The 17,494-nt window shown below is 41.1% G+C and overlaps 1 protein-coding gene across 9 annotated transcripts in view; it reads right to left on the bottom strand.

Moving 5' to 3' along the window:
* Positions 1 to 17,494, bottom strand: part of EZH2 (enhancer of zeste 2 polycomb repressive complex 2 subunit) — a 57,081-nt gene that overhangs the window by 26,943 nt on the left and 12,644 nt on the right. For 5 of the 9 annotated variants that reach the window (XM_061415027.1, XM_061415025.1, XM_061415029.1 and 2 more), the window contains exons 2-3: positions 6,058 to 6,181; positions 5,371 to 5,499 (exon numbers count right to left, since the gene is read on the bottom strand). In XM_061415027.1, coding sequence (XP_061271011.1) covers positions 5,371 to 5,499; positions 6,058 to 6,174 — 246 coding nt within the window. In that variant the 5' untranslated portion in view covers positions 6,175 to 6,181. The other 4 variants (XM_061415024.1, XM_061415030.1, XM_061415026.1 and 1 more) reach the window with 2 other exon arrangements.

The following is a 17,494-nucleotide window of genomic DNA, read 5'->3' on the forward strand; positions in this document are numbered from 1 at the left end:
TAACATGTTACAGAAAAAGAAATCTGAAAGAACCAAAATCACAAGGGTTGAATTACAGGGTCCTTTGTCTCCTGTTTCATATATTTCTGTGTTACTTGAATTTTTACAGTTAATATTTTATAATAACCTTCTAATTAAGAAAAAGATTTTTACAAAATTTCATTAACCCACAGATATTCATAAAGGGCTTCCCCGTGGCTCAGATGGCAGAGAATCTGCTTGCAATGCAAGAGACCCAGGTTCGATCCCTGGGTCAGCAAGATACCCTGGAGAAAGGAATGACAACCCATTCCAGTATTCTTGCCTGGAGAATTCCATGGACAGAAATCTGATAGGCTACAGTCCATGGGGTCACCAAGAGTCAGACACAACTGAGCAACTAACACAACACACAGATATTCGCATCAGCTGGTGTGAAAGTACCTCATTAGTTGCCAAGGTAGCTCACGAAATCTACCCACCCTCCCAAAAAGGTACTCAAGTTATATACTTTTATGAAATCTAGTAAGAGAAAATAAAACAGAACCAAGCAGTGGATTTAAGTCAATCCATAATATCAAGCTAAACTGTGACAGAAGTTCTAGGCCTAAAAAATGTTATTTCTTCAGAGCAATAAACAATTTTCAACACTGTAGACTAGACAAGCCTTTCTTTGGGCTTTGGTTCATTCTGTTTGTTTTTAAGATAGCTATCAAAATTTGGTTTTGCATTTTGAGAAGAGACTTTGATCTTTGTAATGGTCAATTTAACAGTTTTTTAAAACACAAACTGTATACACAGTGTTCTTAGAGAAAAACAGCAAATTAAACACAACTTCTGCTAGTTTATTTAAGATTACAAAGTAAACATTTGATATTTCTGAAAAGTTCACTTTTTAAAGTTAAGATATATCATCTTAAGTTTAAAATATGAACTCAAACGTAAGTGTATGATATATCTTTAATATACAATAATAAAATAGAAACTCAAACAACATAAGTGATCTTTCTTTTTTTTAAATGGTCTTCTTGGAAAAGCATAAAATGCTTATATTAGCTTCCTTTCAAAAAAAAAAGTAACACCTCCTTATGGTTACTGAAGTAATGTTCCATCTACTTCCACTGAAAGAAAACCAGAAAGAAAGCGAAGGCTGCCATGATTTGAAAAAGTTACATGGGCAGGAAGGACTGGCAGAGTTAATACAAGATTCAACCAACAAAGGGTTAAAAGAGACAGAGAGCAGCAGAAAGCAATGAGAAACCAGTTCCTTGAGGAACCAAGAAAGGATGGATATACTCAAGCTGAGTGTCAAGACACTCACTTGGGAGCACCCCTCACCTCTAAGACATGAGAAAAAGGGCCCAGCTCCTTGCCACACTTGCTCAAATGCTGAGCAGGACACACTGGCCCTCTAATCCTGAAATTCGCAAAGGAAAGAAAGCACGTTACTGTGCTGGAGTGAGGAGTAAACAGTACATACTGGGTACACCAGCATGTTATTTTTCTTTGTATACAGTAATTTCTATTAACAATTAACTGACAAAAGGACATGACCATGTCAATAAATGATGAGGTCAAGTGTTTACAGGTAAACAAGTTTTTTCTTCCCCTTCAATAAAAAACAAGCCCAAATTGCAAACTCATGAAAGAATTCACATGTCCTGCATTAAACAGAAGCTTCCCCCTACCAAAAAAAAATCATTTGTGAATATCAAATGATAGGTGATGAACTTAAAATTCTAAGCTATCACTGGGAAGAGCAAACCTGTATGCACTGACAAGTCCAGAAGACTTTCAATTCCATGAATGTGAGAACCGGGGGCCTTCTGATGCTGCTTGTATGTTAAACATTCTGAAGAAGCCCCACATTTCTCACTCCTTTCATTAGTAAACAAGACACAGAATTCTTACAAGAACATTATATTCTCCTGGAAATCTAAAAATGCATATTGGCAGGATATTTTAAAACTACTACACCAATCATGCCAGATGCCCAGAAGACAGACATCATTTGAGAAAGCCTCCCTTTCATTCACAATATGTACAAGTAAAAAAAATCTTGTTATGAACAATCAATGAAGAGGAAAAGCGCCTTGTGGTTTTTAGCAAGAAACAGAAAATGTACAAAAAGAAATACATTAGTAAGAACTACAAGAGTAACTCAACCAGCTTCTTCATTAAAACTGGAAAAACAGACACACTACAGAGCATGGCCACTGACTACAGGCTTGCAGAGATAAAGTTCTTTACTTATTGATAAAACAAAGTAATGATGTTACCAAGAAATAAGTTTTTGATAAACAGCCACAGGTTAAGGCAATATGGTGTATATCCCTTGGCCTGTAAGTATCATTTAATAACATTTTTAAGCTGAGCACTCATTAAAAAAAGATAAACTGAAGAGCAAAGGAAATAAATGTAAAGTATATATATTATAGTCACTATCTTCAAGAAGTCAGAAGTATTTTCTAAAAGAAAAAACAGACATATCTGCGCTAAAATCCCATGGGCAACAGTTTAGGTTTTGTACCTTCAACACCAAAAACGAAGTCCCGCGAGTCTCCTGGAAGTACGCGTGAAGCAAACAGCAGACTAAAGATGTGGCTGCAGGTCAACTGCAGGACTCCTTGAACCCAAGTCACTTCATCAGATCAGAAAGTAAACTTGTCAGATTTTCTTTACTAAAATAACCTAGATAAAATTGGTCATTTTAAAACCGAGCGTATCACCTACCTTCTACAAGTACAGAAGGGAATAAAGTATTTGAGTGAATGACTGAAAACTGTCAGTGAATCATCATCATGCTCCAAGGATTTAAACTGAAGACAGCCCTTTTATAAAGGATGAGTTTATAAAGATAAGGACTTAATTAAAGCAGTGTCACAACAGCACTTAACAAACGTTCAAAGAAACAGACTTTTCAGGTGTCTGGGTCAACAGTGCAGTCCCAAATTCTGTCAAGCCTACAAGCCTACTGCAAAGAAACTCTTTGCAAAATAGGCTTACTTATCTATTCTTCCTGCTTCTGACCTAGTTGACTCCAACTTTCAAAGCGTAAAAAAGAAATGGATTTTGGAAATGCTCAAACTGAAGAAAAACTAAACAGGGATATAATCTTATCTGAGAAGTAAGGAGACCAGACAGAAATCACTAAAGTCCTTTCCAGCCCTAAAATTCTATCATTTACTATGATAACACCAAAAAGCTTATCACAAACTATAGAAATCTTCAGCTTCCAAAAGTCAGTGATGATGGTTTTAAAGGGGGTGGGAGGCTAGGAGGAATAAAAGATGAATCATTTGAATCAGAATCAGCTGTCAAGAGAGGCTCAAAAACAAGCTTGACCAGGTCAGAGCTCTAGGCAACAAACCCTGAACCCTGAGGCTAGGGGTTTCTTTCCTCCTTTTCCTTCCTATTTTGTGAAAATGCTTCTTCTCAACCTGCATGGAGTACTAAGTTTACAAACCACTTGTTTTTATCAAAATACTAATTTCTTCTTACCATTTGTCCCATAAGCTCAATAAAAAGTTAGGTTATCTTTACATTCAATGACTTTTATCTCTACTGACAAAATTAAAAGCAAAATTCAATTAGTAATTATTCATTTGAATAAACTGTACTCTTAAATTTAACACCAAAAATTCTATCATGAGCAATTCCAGTTGTACATAAATAACGAACTTCAATAATTTCTTAATGTGTCTGAGCAAAGTGTACTCTTTCAGGCCCACATCAGATCATTAGAGCAAGGAAACTGACTTTAAGCCCTCTAAGCTACGTTTCCTCACCCGGGAATGGAAAAGGGGGTAACACAGCCATCACAATGATCACATCACAACAGACCTAGCGCCCTGCCAGAAATCACCACTGCTGCGACTTTTATTATAAAGGCAGGCTGGGCTTTCGGCAGCATTTTGAGATTTGTAATGGGTGGTAAAAACGTGTTCTATGTGTTTCCTACTTTATTTCTCCAAATTTCTAAGATTTTTCTCTCTGGGGGGAAAAAAAACACAGGTTTCTTTTTCCTTCACTTCAAAACTTACAGAACATCACCACACAAAACTTGCAAAAGAACCAGTGAGAAGCTGCATCCTGATCCCTTTTGAGAATGTTCTAACCAGCACAGAAAGGAATCCCTTTCACCTTTAGTGATGAAATATTAATTAGTACATTTTATTCATGTATGTACATTAATAAGTACATATTAATAAGTCATTTACCTCAATGTGTAGGTCCTGACCTGTTCCATGTGACTGGAAGGTGTTAATACTTTTTTTCATATAATACATTTAATACAACTGCAAATCAGAGCTTAAAGAGTTATCACTTGACAAAATGTATAAATAACTAAGAATCAGCCCAAGCCATTTTTCACCATCAAGACCATGAACATCATCACTGAAACCACTTCTAGGACCGTATCTGTAGCACTGACCAGTCCTTGAAGCCAGCCCGTCACACAACCTCAATAGGCCTCATATGACAGCAAATTAGTGCTTAGTTGTTATAATACCATATAAAAAATGTCTACTCGTTGAAAACATCACTTTAGAACAAATTCATTCCATTGTTTAGACGCATCCCATGTTTAGACACGCAGGTCAACTACTTCGTGGTGTAATTTAAATTTCAACTCACTTTCTTCCCTCTTTCTGCTTCCATGCCCATTCATGCAGCATTTCGTAGGATATGTCATGTCTTCCTGTATAAAACTGGTGCTTAAGTTGAAACACCTTAACCAAAATCCTATTGATTGGTTCATTCTGTGTAAGTTTCTGCCATTTTCTCTTCATCTTACTACTACTACATTTAATGTGTTACTTCATTATAAACCTACCATAGATTTATTGCCTTCCTTGGAAAACAGTAATTTTTTGGAGGGATTAAGATCTACTTCGTTCATCCAAAAAAATGCTATTAACAAAGGAAATTCTGACCTCTCAACCCCAAGTTTTAAAATTCCCGGTGAGCCTTAGAATTTAAACAAAATGTGTAATAAAATGCTTGTTAACTCCATGAGTATGCATGAAAAAGAAACACTTCTTCCAGCATGGCTAATTCATATGAAGGGGGAGAAAAAAAGTATGTGTCAGGAAGCCCTGCTCTAACTTTTGATCTGATGAGGACATTTAAGAGTATTTTAAGTTCTTTTTTAACGAACAGTCTTATAAAAGTCTAGGAATCTACCTAATAACAGTGAAAGTAGAATTCTAAACCCCAGAGCTCTGTTATAGGAATAGCTAGAAGCCATTAGCAGTTGCACATTAAAGAGAAACAGCAATAAAACAAGGGACATCGGAGGTCAATGGTTCTCTCTCAATAACCAACCAACACTGCAACAGCAAAAACCAAAATGCACTGATAATCTGAACAGCGCGTGAGTTCACCAACCTCCCTGGTCCCGCGCAATGAGCTCACAGAAGTCAGGATATGCACAGGCTGGATTCTTCGCTGTTTCCACTCTTGGTTTAAGATTTCTGTTCTTTCCAAAATTTTCTGACGATTGGAACTAAACATACTCTTTAAAAAAAAATGGAGGAGAGGAGAGAAGAAATTGTTCATTGTTAGAAATTTTGTAACATCTCTAATGAAAGTTAAAATTGCATGATTTCTCAAAAGTACCAGGGACATTCCTTCAAAAGCAGATGATTTTACACTAAAATGTGGCTTCCCACATTAAAATAGTACAAAAACACAATATCTATTGTTTTACTGACAGTAGAAGGGGAATAAGAAATCATTTTTGTCCTTTGTTAACTGTGTACGTATCTTCTTTAATCACAAAGACTACAGGAACGCAGTACCATGAAACCCCCCTTTACGCTTGGATCCTGGGTCTTCTCACGCAGTACACAAAGCTATATTGAAAAGACGGTGGCTGCCAAGTAGGCGGAATTAGACTAACAACTCATCATTTCACTATGTGCATGGTACAATTTTTATGTTAGTTAAGACAGACCAAGGACCTCAACTTTCAAGTTTCCATTTCTCTTACAGTAAATAAGGCCATTTTCCCCTTCAAACTAAAACTTAACTTGAGGGGCTGTACACCGCGTGCTCCCAGGAGGCAGAGGGTACCTTGACTTCGTCAGCGCGCCTGAATCTCTTGAGCTGCCGCAGGCGCATGTACTCTGACTTTACGCGCTTCCGCCAACACACTGGTCCCTTCTCAGACTTCTTCCCAGTCTGGCCCATGATTATTCTAAAAGCAATGGTTTCATATTAAAATCGCTGATCTGACCAGCCTGAATATGATCACTTGTGTTTTAACCCCCAGCAAACTAACCACCAACCAAAGAAATGACACATAATTACACTCTTGGTTATTTGCGAGGAGGGTGCTCATTTGTTCTGTGTTGTGAAGTCCTCAAAAACATTTCATTCCAGGTATAAATTTTTATTTAACATAACTTTTCAAAGACATTTTTATTTACAAAGATACTCCACTCCTAAACTGCAGTCATTCTACCAAAACATGACCCATTACAGGAGTTAATTATATACAATAAGGAGCTATGAGATGCACACTTGTGGAGTGAAATAAAAATGTAGACACATGTTCTAAGTTTTTCATCATTAAATTAGCTGATGTAGGCACAAATAAATGACTGGAAAAGAAAAATCCAAAACAGAAGTAAAATCTACATACAGCATTAAAGGTAGAAAATATATAGAACAATACATGATACAGGTACAAATTAAAGTATTTCCTCTACATGCACTTTCAACCATGCTTCTCACCTTCAACACAGTGATGCAAGTCTGTGTTTTTACCTGTGGCCACCTTTCCTTCCACGGGACCTCCCAGAGAAGGCAGGGACCCAGAGGCCCTGGAAGCCAGTTATGTGAAACATGGGCTCAGCCTGCGGTCTACCAGGTGTCCAATTCACACTACAGAGTCTAACAAGTGTCCTCTTCTAGAACATTTTCTCAAGTGCTAAATTTGCACTTGTATCTTGAAAATATCAGAAGGATAGTCCTCTGTCGGATGGTGCAAAGGGGCCGCGCTGTGGATCTGGGCTTTACTTTCTCTAAACACAGTGGAAAGTCATGGAGGGTTTTCAGTCAAGGGGAGGGAAGATGTCCACTCTGGAGGGGCCAGCTGGTGGCAGCAGTGACAGAAGGGGCTGCAGGAGACCAAAACGCAAAGGTGAGGCCAGCTGAGACTGGACAGCGGAAGTGTGGCCAGGTGGGAGATGCAGCCTGTACAAGCACACCGGGGAGGAGAGCAAGGAAAGGATTTCCATCTGCAGAAGGCGGCTTTCTGGCCGGAGTAACCGAGCAGGGTTTCAGGTACCCGTTTACATACAGCCCTCAGGCACAGAGAAAAATGCCTAAGGAGAGGAATCAGAGAAAGAAAGGAGCCCAGAGGTCAGGGGAACTTTCTGTAGGAATATTCCACCGCCAAGCCACGAAAGACAAAGCCAATGGTGGATGATGATTCAAGCTGAAAGAGGAGCAAAGAGAGCAAGTGATAAATGACTAGTAAGAATTGGGCGATGAACATACAAAGATGAATGGAACACAGAACCTGCCGTGTGGAGCTTATAGCCTACCTAAGAAGGCCTGAAAGAACAGACTTTACAATATGAGATAAACACGCAAAAGTACTGGGGTTGAGGGTAGGGGAGTCAAGTAAGGAGGGACAGAAGGAGGGCAGAAAAGTGACAGCTCAACCTTAACAGCTGAGGCAATTTCAAGAGGCACAGAGAGCAGGCGCTCAGAGCAGGAGCCCGCGGCGGCAGGGTGCCAGCAGACGCTGCAGACAAAGCGCACCCCAAACCCGTGAAGAGCCCAACTACAAGAACTGAGGGAATGAGAAGAATGGAGAGACTTCAGAACTGCAGATAAAGATGGCTGAATGAGATCAGAGATAGTCTGAGTCCTGGAAAAGGTTCAAAGTGCGCCCTTGCCTGGGGTGCTGAGTGGAACAGTCCTGGGAGCTGAGGAGACTAATGGCCACAGCCGACCCCAGCTTGGCAGAAATGGAGAACCCCAGAAGAAGTCAGGAAGAAGGTGAGGCCGGGCCAAAGGGCGCCCGAGTCTGGGAGAAACTCGAGCTCTATTTAAAAGGTGACTCTGTGGCAATTTTTTGCTTTCATATCTGTCATTAGGTAACGGATGGGCTCAGGTGATTCTATGCAAATTATTTTCAGATATTTAGCACTTCAGAGGCCTACCCAAAAGGGGGAAATATCAGGTAAAAAGGGATTATCACCGCTTCATTAGCTCATAAACTCATCACCACTGCCGCCTCCACAAATTCTTAGTCCCCGGAGGCGGTGGTGGTGCCGAGTACGATGAATCTGCTCCGGGAGCATGGCTCTTGTCCTCTCTGATGTCCAACACGGCTATCACTACGGTTTTTAAAGTGCATTTTTTCTGTCATGGTGCAAAGGTATCATTAGTTAGCACTTCATGTTTTCAACCCTGGAATATCTTCCAGATGTTTCTACCATTAGTAAGAACACCTCTAGAAAAGTCTGTTGGGACAGAACCAAAGCTGTAACTAAACTACCAAGTCTCACATTCAACAACAGGAAACTTCAAAGCTGATCTGGAACCAACCTCTCGTAAGAGAGCATGTGTGGATATGTTTCCACGTTTATAAATTTCACAAAGATCTCCCAAATAATGAAAATGAAGGCTTCTAAGCCATAGAATGATCTGGTAAATATGCACAATAGACAGGAAAAGAAAATCATGATTCATTTAGGGGAAATTATCCAAATATAAGGTTCATGACCTCTGAATTAGGATAACAAAAGTATAGGGATAAACAGGCAGATCCATGAAAAAACTAACAAAACTTAAGGTACCATTAGAAGGATGTTTTACATAAAACAAGCTCCCTCCCTCAGCATTGACAACACATTAAAATCACATTTTCATGTTCATCACCCCACTTCACCCCCACTGGAGGTTCCTCAATCTCAAGAACAGTTTTTCTCCTTTGTAAAACCCCAGGGCCTGGCTGGGTGCCCGACAAACAGATTTGATAAAACAAACAAACAATAAAACCAAAACGCAGGTCTACTAACATGTGCTGATCACGAGCCGCTGTGCCACTAGGAATGAAAGGAAGGCGGACTGCCGTGCTGAGCACAGGAAGGGAGGGGGAGACACCCCATCATGAGAACCCTGGGGGGAGGCCAGTCTCAGGGGCGGTCAGGGCCCTGGGGTCCACCTGCCCTACAACAAATGAACAGACCCTGAGCATAAAACCCGGAGCCTCCAGGATTCCCTTAAGGAAGCTGCTCCTGCCTGAGAGACCTCATCCAAACAACAAACCGGGTACCAGTGCCCCCCACAGCTAGCTGGCTGCAGACACCCAACCCCGCAGGCCCACCCACCTCTAGGCCCAGCAGGCAGAAGCCTTCAAGCCTTCAAATTCGAGCTCCCCCAGCCCCTTCCCGCCCTGAAAGCAGACAAATGAGTCCTTCTGACTCCTTCCCACCACATCTCAGCCCAGTGAGAACTAAGATAGCGCTCGGAGTACTCGTGGATCGGCAGAAAGGAACTTTCATTAAAATGACTTGCTCCTAAATGGATGGGGATGTGTGAGAAATTCAGTTTTTAAATGTCTCACTCAAAAGATCTGTTTAGTCTCACAGATGAAATGACACGAAATATCATTTTTATCCCAGAAAATAAAATAGCTTCTCTTATTCAAAGCAGATATAGCTCAAGTCCACCTATATACAATGAAACCGAAACAACAGTTATATGCTTTAATTCAAAAGACAAACCAGGGTATGGCAAGGGACCATCCACACCTTAATACAATGTCGTACAGCCTGTCAGGACTACAAATATACAGATTAAAGTAAGATTACACATAGTTCAGAGTCTATTTTATGAATCAACCAAACCTCAATTGTTTTGGATTAGGCTTTCTGCCACAGGAGACACAGAAGGGACCTGAGGTATATTCTTAGGACTGTGATGAATGAACAGAAGACAGGTTCCGGCCCCATGTCCTCAGGGTCCATAAGCAGCAGCCCCAGGAGCAGACCTACTCCGCCCCTGCCCTCCGGTTTAGACACCCACACACACCTCCACCTGCCGCGACTGGGCCACACAGCCCAGGACTCTCATTCCTGTCTATCAGGTCCAGCCCTCGGCCACTTGTGAGGGGCCTTTATTACCTAAGGTGACATTCCTGCTCCTTCTTACTCAGCTGAGGATGACTGAGGAATTAAAAAAAAAGAAAGAAAACAGGTTCCCTAGGCATTTTCAGTGCCCGTGATGCCCTTCTTTATTTCTCATTCCTAAAGGATTCGCCGCATCAAGTCATTTGCCATCCACTCACCTGAGCTGTGCTTCTACTTGTCTAAAGAAAATTATAAATTACGTGTACTACTTATCCTTCTCAACTAATTGCCTTAACGTTGACTCCTAACTGAAGACCCGACTGAGGAAGGTGAAATCCAAACTCAACAACATTTAAGTACTACGACTGCAATGCTCTCAAAGTCCTCCCCTAAAGAAAACTGCCAAGTTGGAAAAATCACCAATCTTCAATAGTGCTTTTATATTTAAAACACTTTTGAGGGCAGCTCAAAATCTCACTTACCAATTTTATTTATCTTTTTAAGTTAAAAACCACTGTTTCAATAAACTCAAAAGTAAATTAATGGTAAATAAGATTTTGTAGGTTAGGATTAGGAGAACTAGAGAGACTTATAGATGTTAACTTTTGGTAAGACATAAAAATTTACCAAAGGAAAGTAGGTCTTACGCCTGAGGAGCTTCACAGAAAACACCCCTACGAGAAGGAGACTGGGAGCAAGGCGTACAGGGAGGCACGCGCGTGGGGCTGCTGCCTGGGCCCCAATTCGGTGGGTTCATGAAAACGAGCAGACACCACTACATGTCACCCCCGCCCCAGCTGCGCAGAAGGGTGCCCTGGTGAGTAACAGCGCTGGTTAGGGGCGCGGGGCACCGACGTGGGCAGCATACTCTCCACATTCCACCCACAACTTAAACAGAGGTGCGCGCACGGCCTGCAAAGCCAGTCTCCCTGGGCTGGACCCAGTTCTCCCAGAACGAGATGTGTGAGAACCTGGCCAGGTTCCCACATCTCTTGGTGCCTCCCTGTCCTCACACCCTGAGGAGCGTCCAGGTCACAGAGCTGTCCTGAGAAGCCCGCTCAGGTCAGGCACCGCCCAGTGCCCATCAGAGCAGGCGCGGCACCAGGGAGGTCCCGCCACCATCACCCGCAGGTGAGGGAGAGGAGGATAGGACACCCAGAGAAAAAGTCAAGATGACAGATGGGTGTGAAAAGTCACTTTCTCACATGGGAGGCTGTAGGCAAGTAAATAAGAACAGAACAGGATTCCAGGGATCTCAGGAAGGAATGCAGCCCACACAGCGAATCCAAGAGAATTGAAACCTCAGGAGATAAGCCCACGGAAACAGGTAGGCTAAAGGAGCCCACCTAGGAAACTGTGGAAATCTGTGTTTCGACCGGACAGAAGGAGGCTGAGGATGAAAAGAACTGGGCAGAAGCACTGTCCTCTAGCTCAGTTTTCTCCTGGGGAGCCAGGGCCAAACAAGGAAGAGGCGGAGACGGACCAGAATCAGGGACGGCCGCGGAAACTCAGAAAGACGCAGAGCATCCCCGGGTGAGCCGGCGGGCCAGGCCTTTCCCAGGCCGCAGAGCCCAGCCACAGGACCCCACGTCTTCTTCCCCTGAATCCCATTCGCCGGCACAAGAAGTTGGGCTCCGAGGAGATGGCCGTTGGGGGGCTGGGACCAGGAAACCAGGAGGAAAGCCTGCAGCAGAAAGGAAGGGAATGCTCTGAGGAGGAAAGGCAGGAACCAGACCGAAGGACTCCCAGGGGCCAGAGCTGCAGGGGTTTTAGCAGCAAACAAAATCACAACAGTATTACAACCAAACTAACAAGTATCCATGAGTCTGAGAGAAGGAAGTGAAAGCATAAATAAGTAAATGGGGGAGGAGGGGCAAGTCTTCCTTACACGCAATTCCAAAATCGCAGTGGGCGGGGTCCAATGCAGAAACCAGCAACACCCCCATCAGGGTTATTAGCTCACTCTCTGCTTGCACCCCATGACACCTGCCACATACAACTCGTATCTTCCCCTCAAACCTCACAACCTGTCACTTCAGTTGTTGCTTAAAAATGTATCAACCCAAACTGAAGGATATTTCCACCAAACACAGGACCGACAAGTAAGGTTATGATAACAGAGAAAGACTGAGAAACTGTCACTGATCGGAAGAGACTAAGGAGACAGCCGAATGCAACCTGGTGTCCTGTAGCAGAGTAAGAACTAAGTAGGAAACCTGGGGATATCCAGAGAGAGTCTCCAGGTTAGTTAACAGTAATATAATAACGGTTTCTTAATTTTTGACAAATATACCATGATTACAGAAATCTAAAATTATTCCAAAATAAAGTTTCTTTTTTAAAGAAGAAAATTAAGTTACACAACAACCTAAAGGCTTTCATTTTAAAAGCAGGCACCTACTTCTTAAAGTGATAAACAAAACAGAAATATATTACAAATTAAAATGCTATGTAAAATGTTAAATAGGAAAAAACAAAAAATATACACAGATGGAATTTGAGGGGGAAATTCCCACATCTAATTCTACTATTTAAAAACTCAGACATCACTTGAGTAATATAAGGGTGGGGGGAATCTCCATATGAGCTTATAAGATGGTGTCTACTTAAAAAGATAATACAGGCTATAGGCTATATTATAGGTTATATTAATAAAAATACAGACTCTGAACCAAGGAAAGTAATTGTTCCACTGATTATACACATACTGACCAAAGAAATCAAACAGTTCTATACAATTCAGGTGTTGTGTACAACTAGTTGTGTTCTGACCCAGCTGGGAGACAGCAGTAAACACCGATCACAGAAAAGAGCATCTGAGTTTGGGGTTTTAATAGAAAAGTGCTAATATACACTCACCGAGTCATTCAATATTTACTGAACATCTAGCACATTCTAGGTACCCTTGTAGGAACGGAAGGCTCAGAAATAAATAACAGACAAAAATCTATGACCTTACAGAACTTAGTCTACTGGGATGGAAACAAATCAAAAACAAAGAAAAATGTTTAGTATGTAAGATGGTATTGAGGGCTGTGGAAAAAAACAACAACCAAACAGGAAAGTAAGGTGAGCCAGGTCTGTTAGGGTGAGCAAACAAAGGAACCTGCTGGAGGCTCTCAGCACCCTGTGCGGGGTGCAAGCCCACAGGACACAGAGAGCTCACCAACTTGTATTGTTCCCACCAACCCACTCAAAATATGCACTAATATTTTCTAGTAAAGACTCCAAAAATACCTGATTCAGTATCTATCCAAAGCAGGTTACAGTAACTCCACAATGCTCCAGTGATCAACACAGCTTTACAGAATTTCCAACTGGCATTAAAGCTGGCATTCAAGGATTGCTAGGTGTCACAGCTCAGGTTAACCACTAGGTCAATTATCCTCAACAAAGACTGAAAGTTAACAGCATTTTATAACACATACATGCTCTCTTTGTTAGTATTAAGCCAAATTAAAGAAATAGATTGGCTATTCATGTTAACAAAACAGCCATCATTAACTATGTGTTGCTGATTGGACTGTCTGTATTTAATCTGTCAATTTGCTTTGGTTATACCATAAGATGTTTATATCTGTACATTTTTAGGGAGCATATAAATAAAACTAAAGTCAACCCAACAGTTGCATTCAACATTCAAGTTTGAAAAATGTATTAGAAACTGGGTTACTGAAGTAATTTAGGAATAAAGTGATAAGAACTTCTGACTGGGTTGGTAGTAGTGTGGATGGAGAAGAAAGACAGCAAGAGACATTCTAACATTGAAAAACCTGATGCACTCATGCAGAGAAAAAACTGAGCAAAAGAAAATAGCCAGGACATGGAAGCAACCTAGATGTCCATCAGCAGATGAATGGATAAGAAAGCTATGGTACATATACACAATGGAGTATTACTCAGCCATTAAAAAGAATACATTTGAATCTGTTCTAATGAGATGGATAAAACTGGAACCTATTATACAGAGTGAAGTAAGCCAGAAAGAAAAACACCAATACAGTATACTAACACATATATATGGAATTTAGAAAGATGGTAACAATAACCCTGTGTACGAGACAGCAAAAGAGACACCAATGTATAGATCAGTCTTATGGACTCTGTGGGAGAGGGAGACGGTGGGGAGATTTGGGAGAATAGCATTGAAACATGTATAATATCATGTATGAAACGAGTCGCCAATCCAGGTTCGATGCACGGTACTGGATGCGTGGGGCTGGTGCACTGGGAAAACCCAGAGGAAGGGTAGGGGAGGGAGGAGGGAGGAGGGTTCAGGATGGGGAACGCGGGTATACCTGTGGCGGATTCATTTCGATATTTGGCAAAACTAATACAATATTGTAAAGTTTAAAAATAAAATAAAATAAAATTTTAAAAAATTAAAAAAAAAAAAAAAGAAGCCCTAAGTTAGCCACTGCAACCACTAAGAATCTGAACGTAGGTCCAGACTGAGACATTAATTACTCACATAGCAGTCAACCAGCACAAAGAGCGGGCAGAATGTTCACAGAAAACATGATACCACTCATAAGCTGAAAGGGTCTTAGGGCCCCTTGAGTTTATATAGGGTGTAGCTACTGATATTTTTCATATTAGAAATTTAAAACTGAGAAAGTTTTAAAACATTTATTTAAAAAACAACAGCAGCAAGTCTGTCACATATTAATAACATGTAATGTTATTATAAAATGTTAATATAACACATTTTATTTTTAAAAAACTATTTTCCTTTTTTAAAAAATTAATGAAGGGTACTGTTTTACATTTTTGCCAGTTCTTTAAATATCTGTCTTAACAGAAGACAGCTGGATTCCCATATCTGCTTCTGTATTCAATCTGCTCCAACATGCTGTTTTGGTTGAAGAAAATCCCTTCCCAAACAAATATCTGAGCTACAGCAGGGAAGGGCGTCTGCATGGCTTCTGAGCTCATGGGCAATCTCATGCTAGGACATTACTCCAGAACTGTTTTAAGAGAAAAGTGACTAGAGCAGCTTGTGATTCACCTCATAGCTGCTTTTCCTCAAGACAACCTCTATCCTTCAGTAAGCAGCGGTTGTTGCTTAAAAGATTAGTTGCAATGAGGAATCTAAAATTGTATCAATAAACGTTCCTACTCTGCTACATTAAAATTCATTGGTCTGTCTCCTTTGACTGCATCTTTAACCCATGCGTGACTTTATAATATCATTTCCTCGATTTGAAAAACACTGGTCCACTGAGTTATGCAAATTTTCCATAAGTTCACATATTTCAAAAAATCATTATTTGTTAAATCCACTGATGTCATCAGAAAAGTCTTTAAGTATTTATTGGAAAAGCTGTCAACCTCACCATGACAGATACCAAGTTTTCTAAAAATTCTAATTTTTGCTCAAAAACTCAAACATTGCCACTGGCAACAAATAACGGTCAGTTGTTCTCCGTCAAGTGACAGGCTCACTTTGTTGAAAACGTCTGCCCCATACCCAAGCTGGAATAATCACGGTCTGTCAACCCCTCTTTCAAGTGAAAATGGCTCCGCGTGAAAAAAGCAGCTGGTGCAGCCTGGAACTCCATCACATAAGTGCGGCTCCCAGAGACCGTTGGACTCCGGCAGCGTCGAAGCCCTGTATGCACATTCCTATCCTGTAGCACAGAATATTAAGATGTGTGCACTCAGGACCAAGAGTATATAAAATTAGCAACTGTTTTCACTTCATCGAGGACATTCTCAAAAAAACATTTTTTTAAAACTCCCAAGTGCTGCATGCCAACAATCCTTGTCTACCACCGCTTTTCTGCCCCTGGAGCAGCCGTCAACACGTAACATCTTAAATTATTACCAAAATTGGTTTTTACAAGTATCTATTTGGCTGGATCAAGGTCTTAGTTGCTGCATGTGGGATCTGGTTCCCTGACCCCGTGCATTGGGAGGACAGTGTCTCATCCCCCGGACCACCTGGGAAGTCCCACTCCCTGCGGCCCACAGAGCACACTTGGAGAACAAGTATATCCAGACACCACATGAATCAGAAATCACAACAGTACCCCAGCTTTTCATTTGCCTAACAGAGAGCCTGGAGCTGGCATGTATTCAAATTATATTTCCTAAAAGATAAGTTTGTAAGAATGAAAGCCTAGAAATCACCATTTTTGCAATTAAAAAAAAGGCAAACAAAACATCTCTGTGAGAGCTTCCCTGGTGACTCTGGTCAAGAATCTGCCTGTCAATACAGGGGACACAGGTTTGATCCCTAGAGTCCAGGAAGATCGCACATGCCACGCATGGGGCAGCTAAGTCCACGTGCCACAACTACTGAGCCCACACGCCCTGGAGCCCATGCTCCAAAATGAGAGAAGCCTCTGCACCACGGCAAGCGTAGCCCCCGCTTGCCACAACTAACGACGACCCAGCACTGCCAATAATAAATGAATAAAAACTTTGAAATCTATGTTAAAAATATTTAACGAGGGATACTTCGCTGTAACTGTCAACTATAGAATTCAAAAGAAAGGCTGCCATACATCTGTGCCAAATTAAGGGATTAACGTTAACAAAATTTGTCTTAAAAATTTCTTGCTTTCATCCATCTGTCTTACCCTTCACCCTCACAGGAAGGTATCATCCCTGGTCACTGTCTCTCTTCTAATCCCCTACTTAGCTTCCCCCAAACAACCCTACCCTTCTGACCAACTCCCCAGTCACTCACACTTTGCCCTACCCACGTAAGAGAAAGATAAAAGTAAATATCTTGTCCCTTTTCACTTTCCAGCATGCCTGTTTTTATTTAAAAGAGAGAAAAAAGTAACAAAAATAACACAAACTCACTACTGCTGCATCCAAACAGTCCTCCCAAAAGACTTGTGAAAATTTACGAAAAAGAAATTTCTGAAACTTCATTTTGAAGGACTTGGGAAAGCCAGGAATAGAGGTACTATCCACCAGTCAAAATCAATTTATAAAACATTCTGAAAGTGCCTAACACGGCAAGAGACACAAGTTTGCAAGATACAACAGGCTCCTTAGTGCCTAAACTTCAGCAGATCATAGTACACACGATCACTAGTACATACAACTACAGGTGAAAAGTAGTGTGAACGGCATTTGTATCAATAAGTTTTTAGGAAACAAATCTGCCATGACTAGTGATAAGAGAAATTAAAATCCAGATCACATTTGTAGCCCTGGTTTGAGCCCAGCTAAAAAGGCACAGGAAAACTACAGTAATTTAGCAATCTTAGGTGAATGATAGAAAACATTAACTGGATTGTTTCAGCAAAAGTGAGTAGACTCTGCAGTAATGTATTTTCTACAAAAGTCAGATCATCTTCCTTTCAGCGGAAGAGTAAACTAAACCCCGGAGTCTACAGACCAGCATTCCTGTGTTATTCGAAAATCCTATCCATTCACAGACATGTCTTAGAAAAGAAATGGCA

Source organism: Bos javanicus, chromosome 4 (assembly GCF_032452875.1).
Source record: "Bos javanicus breed banteng chromosome 4, ARS-OSU_banteng_1.0, whole genome shotgun sequence".
Classification (NCBI taxonomy): domain Eukaryota; kingdom Metazoa; phylum Chordata; class Mammalia; order Artiodactyla; family Bovidae; genus Bos; species Bos javanicus.